This window comes from Amblyomma americanum, chromosome 4 (assembly GCF_052857255.1).
Source record: "Amblyomma americanum isolate KBUSLIRL-KWMA chromosome 4, ASM5285725v1, whole genome shotgun sequence".
Classification (NCBI taxonomy): Eukaryota; Metazoa; Arthropoda; class Arachnida; order Ixodida; family Ixodidae; genus Amblyomma; species Amblyomma americanum.
Window position 1 is genome coordinate 192,467,479 of NC_135500.1, and position 9,267 is coordinate 192,476,745.

A 9,267-nucleotide genomic window follows, 5' to 3' on the forward strand; every position below is an offset into this window, starting at 1 on the left:
CGTGTGGTACGACCGCATATCTTAATGTTCGCGAGGAGTTCGACAGAAGGCCCGTTAATCAGCGCAAAAAAAGCCGCAGTGAAGCTCGTGCGCGAAGGAGCGCGCGCCTTATATTTTCCCGACCGTGGCAAGAGCCGGTGGTCCGTTCGAAGAAAGACCGCGGAGAAGCCCTCGCTAATGAAAAAGTACCGTAAGCGCATTTATCACCGCCTGTCGTCGTGAGTGGCACAGAATGGACTGCGGCGAAAAATCACTGCTCCGCGAGCACGTATATGCGCCATTGTTCGTGCTTCTGTGTGGTCCCAAGGTACGAGCTGCTTATGCAAAGGAGGCCGGTAAAGACAGAGCGCGCTCATTAGCTTCCCGAGGCAGCACTGGCAGAGTCCTTGCGCATTGCCTGGAGACGGGAACGTATACGGAGCTACACGTGCAGGGGAGATTCATCGCAGTGAATAATTAAACAACGGCTTAAGCCAGGGGTCAATTACGGGTTACGTCGTGATGAGCATTCTTTGGAAGGATTAGCGACGACCTCGACTGCAGTGGCCGTGGAAGGGAGATTTGTGCCCGCCGTACTAATCCGGGCATTATGATAATGCATGAGTGGGCGGCGTGATGAGCTCCTCAGGATCACGCATCGGGGCCAACAGAAAGAGGGTCGACCGAGAGACGGGATGCCGGTCAGACAAGGTTCATAATCACGCAAATTAGGAAAGTGCTGGATCTCTGCAGCTTATACCTTAATCAGGCTATTTCTTCTTTGGAATAAATAGCCCGACTGAGCTGCCTGCGCAACTCAGGGCGTAAAAAAATTATGAGCAAGCGGCATGTTTGGCGCACCGATGAAGGAGCAAAGAAAATTGGAGGGTACGCTTAAACTCCGCCTTAATGGCATGGTGCGATAGCTTTAATGGGTTAATGCCCACATATGCGGAATTGATCGTTCTAGACTTTATATTCATGGATCCCTGGGAGTCCTCATACCAATACTGGTGCAGTGCGGTTAAGCGGTGCGCCGCTACCCTGTGATTTCGTGTGCTGCCACTGATGGGGGTTGTGCGACCCGGGTTGCTCTTCCCGATCAATCTCTCGGGACCAATCATTAATTTAACTGCTCCCTTCCACGGTGGTCAGTTTTCTCACACTCTGGTGAGCAGGTTTTGACGACGCCACAAGGTCACGTGACATAAGTGGCCCACCTATAGGTTGCTTCTCCGGAGATTTTTCGCTCACAACGCGGACGACGCCGACGACGATGACGTCGAATTTTCTGCAGAAAGTGTGAGGACAACAACAACAACAACAACAACAACAACAACAACAACGACGACGACGACGACGACGACGACGACGACAACAACAACAACAACAACAACAACAACAACAACAACAACAACAACAACAACAACAACAACAACAACAACAACAACAACAACAACAACAACAACAACAACAACAACAACAACAACAACAACAACAACAACAACAACAACAACAACAACAACAACAACAACAACAACAACAACAACAACAACAACAACAACAACAACAACAACGGGAACCTTAACGCTATTGTGCCCAATCTCTCGCGTTAATATAAAACGGTCTACATGCTATCGAAAGAACCCCGGCAGCCATTTTTACCCCTCTTTGTTCGTGCGTTCGTTAGACAAGCGAGAAGAGAGAAGGATATGCGGGAGCCGCGCCGCAATATGCGGGTTAAGAAATGATGCGCGTGAAATAGTGAGAGTATACCGTCGACGATTCTTGGTTATCAGTATTTCCCTCCACTGAAGCAGGCATATTCTTGAAACCATTTCTTGGATGCTGGGTATGATCACAGACAATGCTTTAGTCAGTGCGTAATGCCTAATTACCGTTTCCTGCAAGTATGATTTCTGCTGTACACGGAAACTTATTAAAAACGCATTGCTATTCTGCTGCGCGTATGTCTTGTCGCGTGCACTGATCTCTTATCTAATGAGAACAACAGTTTCACTGAGCTACATCTGCCTGACAGCTACGGTCGGGTGGCATATAGCAGTCTTGGCCAATGTCTTCCGATCAGTATGATGAAGCTGAGTACAATGAAACCACCGATGAGTACAACGCATTGTTTGTTGTACTTGTTGGTTTATGGGGGTTTAACGTCCCAAAACGACTCAGGCTATGAGAGACGCCGTAGTGAAGGGCTCCGGAAATTTCGACCACATGGGGTTCTTTAACGTGCACTGACATCGCACAGTACACGGGACTCTAGAATTTCGCCTCCACCGAAATTCGACCGCCGCGGCCGGGATCGAACCCGCGTCTTTCGGGCCAGCAGCCGAGCGCCATAACCACTCAGTCACCGCGGCAGCTTTTGTTGTACTTGTCGATGGTTTCATTGTACTCAGGTCGCTGGTTTCATTGTCACTGGGTTTCACTGTACACGCTTCAGGTTGCTTATGCGGTAAATTGTCTTTGCTGCTTGTTATACGTATCATTTATATATTTCGCGTTTATACACGTTAGTTTTACTGTATTTAAGCCCTCTAGGTTATATCAAGCGCGTGGACATGGATGCAAAGTACACAATTTTTCTTATGGATCTATCGAGGTGGTGATAAGGGAAGGGCTGCTCGGCCAGATTAGGGCAACTATCCGAGTGCCTCAAGATGCACTGTGGGGTTGAACCGAGCGCAAACACCGCCCACACTGTTTCTTATCTTGTTACTGACCTGACTCATGTTTCCATTTAACGGATTCCGTCGATGTGTACATGCATCAGTAGGTTACACACTTATGTCCCATTAGATTCTTGCAGAGTGTCACGAGTGCATGTCGGGTTTGACTTTTTCACGGTATTACATTCTTGCGCTCTTCTGTCGTGCAGAGCGCTGACGCCACAAGTGATGATGACGTATATGACATAAAGACGCTTCTCGTGCCCTGTAGCTCACTGACACGATGAGTATGTCGGCATTTACTCAGGATCTTAATTCAGCAACTTCGTCTTTCAGTCTTCGCAAACAGTCAGAGAAGATGCATAAACAATTGCGCCGGCGACAAGGGAGGAGGATTTCTCCAAGTGCCTGACCGACAAGAAGAAGACCACGAGCCCGCCTTGGTCACTGCGCGAAAATACCTTACATGATTTCCTATACAATACAGTGAACCCAAAATATGCCTTTATGGCATGTGTGCGAAATGAAAAACAGTGCACCAAGATTCTTCTGTCGCGCTTGCGCCTCTAGCAAGCGTTCATGTGTGTACCATTGTAAGACTTGTTGTAGTTTGGGTTTTGGTCCCGGTTTCAGTTCAGTGGATTGTATTTTTAAATGTCTACTTTGTATTTGGCTACGCAGTGTCATGAGACTAAAGGCGTCCTCGACAAATAAAGGCTGTTCAGCGTTCTACTCGACCAGTGAGCCTCGTTTCAAAACCTCGATCGTGGCTTAGCCTCCAGCACATCTAATTTCCCGCTAAGCCTAACAAGGGTCGCAAAGCTTTACCCTCTTTCTCCTCAAACATGCACGCTTTCATCATCAGCAGGGGCCCGTATATTATGGCTCGAACATACGCACAGCAGCCAGTGAAAAAAAAAAGCAACCCGTTGTCGCACACGGCGAAAAAAAAAACAAACCAAAAGGCCCTCACGGTTTCTTTCTGCGCAACATCGATGCTACAGAAAAACCGCTTGAAAGGCTCGCTTCCATCGTTCAACTCTGAGCATCAAAAAAACGAAAAGAAGCGAGCGTACCTTCGGCAGTCAAAGAGGAGGTCGAGGTGCAGCCGCTCGTGCGACGCGCTAAGGCAGTTCGAAGCAGCGACGGCCAATGCGACGATAGACGAGCGGAGCAAAAACAGCGGCAGCCCCGACTAAACCCGAGCCATGAGGCTTTCGCCCCATCAGCGAGACCCCGGAGACAACGTCGTGAGCGGTAAGCTTGGCTTCACGCCGTGCCTACGCCGCCCCTGCACCCATTGGGCCTAACCCTGGGCGCCAGTGCTAGCTTGGCGCGTCCTTTTTCTTTGGCCGGAAGGTCCTGCCCTGAGCTTGTGCCTGGGATGTGTGCTGGCTGGTGGACGGATGTAAATGTGCTGGCTGAGAGCTGGGAGACCACCCGCGGGGGCGGACAACCACAGGGCTAATATCACGTTGCTTTCTGTTTGAGCTGATTGGCCGGTCCTTGTCTTGGTGGCTGTTGTGATTAGCCGTCGCAGGTGCACCAACCAATCACAATGATTAAATCAGAGGGTCCAGTCAGATGGACCTAATTTAAGAGCTGCAGGAGTTGGCTAATTTCGGGGGATCCAAAATAATTTGTTCCCTCCAAAGCTCGTTAGCGCTAAAATTCAAGCATCGGTCTTTACTTTTTTAATAAATAGCGGATTATCATTGCAGAAAGCCGGGGAAGCGAGTGTGCTTCGAACTGATTCTTGGCTAGATTCATGGGGTTGGGGGTGCGCGGGATGCTCAGATGCTAAAACCTGCACCAGTGAGGTAGTTGTAACGTGTCGGTCGCTGTTGTTATCGTATATGCTACCGCCAAAAACCATCGTCAATGGAGGTTTTATTCGAATGTTTTTACATCTGCATAACTTATCAAGATAACGGCTGTTTACGTAAACATTAATTGAATCGAATGGAAGATTCCGTACAGATCTTGCCCACTTGGAAAGGTGCTTCTCACGTTCGTTCTAGATGAACCGTTCAAGCTACACTGTGGAACTCAAGAACGTCCCACGATGATTAACTTTTGCTTTCCAGACTCACAAATAGGTTAATACATACAGGTAGGAGTGGGAGTACAAGATTTGAAAGGTACAATGAATCACTTTGTAGACATAACATGACCGCACTTCACATCATGCATAAATCGAAAGTGCCTATAATTAGCGAGACATAGTTTTTGCTTGCTAACTTGTGGCGCTGCTCATTCGCAATGCTGACTTCTCATGGGTGTTTACATAGAACACCTTGCCGGCAGGATAGTTTCAAACGCTTGTTGTCTTTATGACACCGCCAACAACATAGTGTCGCTTCCTGCAAACAAATCAAGCTTTTTTTTTGTTCTAACTTTCGTACTTTTCTCTAATGCCTATAGATGGTGTGTAAACACCTGATTTTAGGGCAGCTCTACATTTGCCATCTGATGTACAGTCAACACATACAGAGTCAACACCGCCTTAGTTAGCAGCTTAATGACACCAGTAAAATTACTCCACTGTAGTTCCAGCCGTGTATTGAAAAAAGAAGAAGACGTATGCATTTGTATTACCCATGTTGGAGTTATTCAGAGGTGTCGGTATCAGAGGCGACGTTGCTATTCGAACTCCAGCGAAGCAGAAGTTTGAGCAAGTTGGCGGATATTCATGATCAAAAACAACGCAAAGTAACCGGACACATAAAAGCAAGAAGATCCAGGGCTTGTGGTGTCTTCTTCTCTTGTGCGTCCCGTTAGTTTGCGCAGCTTTTCAGCATGAATATTCGAACTTGTATGGTGGTAATGATTGGCGTATGCTCGTTCGGCAGTGCCCGCGCTTAAAATATCCTCCGCACCATCGCATCTGATTATAGCTTAACTGCAATCGATAACAAAGCTCTGAGTGAATTACTACGATTCTACGGATCCAATCAAAAGGATACGGCACAACGTTTGCCATAACTAAAGCGCTCGGGGATTTGTCTCTATGATTGACGCAGAAAGCTAGAAAAGTTGGCACAGACTCATCGTAGAGAATAGTGCGGTGAACAACATGTACTTGAAGGAAATAAACGGGACTGTACAAGTGCCACCCGTCCCTTCTCTGACCTTCAATTCCGTGTTGTACACCGCACTGTTCTCCACCATTCTCGGTGACATGCAGCGTGGCTCGTTATGCGTTACCAGTGTTCGAAATCTCTCGACAGTGAGATGAGCTCTTGTCCTCACCCCCTCCGAAGATTCGGACTTCCCAAGGATGCTAAAGACCCCCGCTACACGTCTTAGAAGCAGACCTCGCGGTCTTTTTACTTTTGGCGAAGTCTGTACAAGGGAGTCACAAACAAACGAGCATTACGGTTTATAGTGTCCCTATTAGTCCGCGCCCCTGCGCTTAATTAGCACGCCATCGCGTCGGCATACCACGCGCTGCGCTCCTCCGCAGCTGCGGCCGCGGTACCCAATGTGGCCTGAGAGTATGGCGGGGCTGTGGGCGACTCCGGACGCAGCCATGAACGAGATCGCGCCGCCGCCCAAGTATCGACTCAACCTGCGGGTGGTGCTCATGTCGGTGCTGATCTGGATGGGCACCTTCCTCGTGTTCGCCGCCATCTCGGTCACCCTGGCCATCACGACGAACGCCATGTACTTCCTCTTCATCATCATGGGCCTGGTGGTGTCCACGTTCGCCATGGCTTTCTACAAGCCCGAGGGCCCCTGGGAGCCGTTGGTGCCCTACAGCAAGCTGTGCGAGCCCAAGCTGGAGACGCACGCGCCCGTCTACGTGGAGGAGAAGTCGTCCGTGTACCCGCCCTCGCCCTCCATGAAGAGCATGACCCGCTCGGACCCGTGGCTCTGCACCAGCGCCAAGACCACGCTGCGCAGCTCGTTCTCGTCGCCGCGTCTGCGCGGCGCCGCCGCCGACGACGACACGTGGCCCGCGCCGTCGGCGCCACCCCGCAACCCGAAGGCGCACCTGCCGGCGGGCTTCCTGCCGCTGGCACCCACGGCCCCGGCGCGGAGCCGGTCTTCGTCCTCGCTGGACGCCCACAGCCAGTGCGAGCAGGTGAGCTGGGAGGCCGGCCGGGGGCTCGATCCCGTCTACCTTCCTTGTGCCTGTGCGTGTGTTTCGCGCCTCTGACAAGAGATGGACAATTACCAAAGGCCGGTCGGGAAGGCAGGGGGAGGGAATCCCTCAATGTTCCTTTAAGGTGCGTCATTAGTGTCTGTTCGACGCTTTGCTGTTTGGCTGTCACGAATGGCCAGCACTGGAGCGTCGGCCGCTTAAAGAGAACTACTGGACGATTAAAAATAATTAAGCCACGCAGTTAATTGGCCAACGTATCGGTCTGGGGATTAATAATTTTTGCAGCCTTGACCTGCTTATATTGCTCTTGATGTGACGCTCATTGGCACTCTTTTTTTGTAACGTTTTTTAAACGACATAGTAGAACGAGATGTGTGCTGCTCAGTGAGAACTCAATAACGGTAACCAGTCGCGCTTGCAATTTCTTAGGAATTTTCCAAACTGCAGAGCAATGTTTAGAGAAAATGTGACCTATATATTTGGAGTTGGCACTTTTCACCGCAAGTTCGTGCTACATCAATTTCGGGTGCGCTTTAGAATTCTAAGGCATAATTAGAATGCCAACCATCACATGTAGAAGATAGCGTAAGTTAACAAAGTTGACAGAAAAAACCTTTCATGTCCACGTGAACACTTGTACAATGATTTCAGTACAAAAAAAAAAGCTGGCGTTATGGTGCGACTTCCTGCAGGTGACCACAGTTAGCTGTCACCAGCCATACGGTTGCTACGAAAGCCGTGTCATGAGGACAACGTACGAGGAGTTCCACAAGATTAGCGACAATGTTGAGACGATCGAGTGCGTTGAGAGGTCAGAGGTGGTGACCTTGGAGTCGGCCCCAGTGCCCGAACCTCCTTCAACAACGATCCAGGTGGAGGAGCCGGTGGAACCGGTTGCGCCTGAAAAGAAAAAGCGTCGTCTGCTGTGGAACATCTTCAGCCGGAGCGACGACAAGACCATCGTGAAAGAATTTCCCAGCGACAAAAACGAAGACAGCGAATCGAAGGCGGGTCTGCTGGATGAAGAGTACATGCAAGGCATGCCATCCACATCGAAGCCGAGAGGTATCGCTGAAGCACCCGAATTTTCCAAGGTCGTCGAAAACATCCAGCGAAACATTAAGGAGTCCAACAACCCTTACGGCATACTGCACAAGCCTAAGGCGGAAGGAGCAGTGGCAACCCAGAGGCAGATGTCCAAGGATTGGAAGACGAAAAAAAGTGCGTCCAAGGGAAAGCAGACCATCGAAGCTTTGGGCAGTACTCCAGATCTGCAGAGCGCCACAGTGAGGGGGATACTCAGCTCGTCAGAGTCGAGTGGGTCCTACAGTGCCGCTGGCGGCTCTGGCGCCACACCGTTCTGGAAGGAGCAAGAATCACCGCAGGAGCCTTCTCCGGGAAGTAGCAGCCCCATGGTCAGCGGGGCTGCATCGGGAATGTCTTCCGCAAGCCAACTCTCATTAGCCGGTTCCACCCCTAAGGAGCTGGATCACCAGTACCTCAACGAGGCGTTCCTCAAGTCGCGCTCCAGCTGGGACGAACCATCACACCCGGAGTCTACGACTCCTTTCCAGAACGCGGTCGACGGCAGCCCCAGCCAGGGCAGTCACCACACTGCCGCGTCCAAGAAGGCTGCATCCAACGCTCGCTCCGACGAGAAAGAGATCTGGGGCTCGCCCAGCTGGAACCCTCCAAAGAACAACGCGTGCGGAGAGAAGGCGAGCCAGACGTCGCTGCGCGACTTCTGCCCCCAGTCCAGCGGTGACGACAAACAGCTCTTTCGAGTGACGCCTCTTGTCCAGGCTGACCTGGTCGAGGTCACGGTCATCAACAACCCGCCGCCTGAGAAGAGCGGCAGAGCGAGCCATTCCAAGCTTGCGGGCGCCGATGCTGCGGAGAAGCCGCCGCAGCCGTCCAAGTACGTGCAGGCCACGAGCAAGACCACGGATACCGGCGTGCAGATGGTGACCTGCGACGGCGACAACAACAGCCCCACCAAGAAGTCGAAGAGGAAGAGGCTAAAGCTAGTTCCAAGAATCTTCAGGGCCAAGAAGAAAAAGTGACGTCATTGGCAGAGGTTCCAGAGGTGGCCCGGATGATGGCAAAAGGGGACATGTGGAAACCTGAACACTTGTCCTAACTGCGGCAAAGCTGGGTGGTTGCGCGGTTTCCAGCTACTCTTGTTGTTTTGTGATTGTCCTAAAACTGGCCATCGGGAGGGGGGGGGGAGGGGTTGGTAAGAGGGGCAAAAGGGAAATGGCCAAGTTGTAACCAAGGCTGTTTTTTTTCTCTTTCTCATTTGTTGTTTCGTCTTGTCTTGCTTTTTTCCACACTTGTGTCGGAAAATAAAAGCGAAGCCAAAGCGCAGTTTCTCAAAGTTCACAGGTGCTTTTTCTCAAGTGATTCTGTTCAAGCCGCGATCATTTTCTGGTACGTGTTATCACTTAGACACTCTGTGAAAGCAAGCCCTTTAGACATACTTTATGGTCCAGC

General features: G+C 50.7%; 1 protein-coding gene across 2 annotated transcripts; it reads left to right on the top strand.

The window, feature by feature from the left end:
* Positions 1-3,760: 3,760 nt before the first annotated feature.
* On the top strand, positions 3,761-8,987 carry LOC144130501 (uncharacterized). Of its 2 annotated transcripts, none has more exons than XM_077664416.1 (3): positions 3,761-3,923; positions 6,133-6,753; positions 7,467-8,987. In XM_077664416.1, the coding sequence occupies exons 2-3, from the start codon at positions 6,151-6,153 to the stop codon at positions 8,835-8,837; spliced, it is 1,974 nt and encodes a 657-aa protein (XP_077520542.1). In that variant the 5' UTR covers positions 3,761-3,923; positions 6,133-6,150; the 3' UTR covers positions 8,838-8,987. The 2 variants fall into 2 exon arrangements, with proteins under 2 accessions (XP_077520542.1, XP_077520541.1); XM_077664415.1 differs by having other exon boundaries at positions 6,197-6,753.
* Positions 8,988-9,267: the final 280 nt, after the last annotated feature.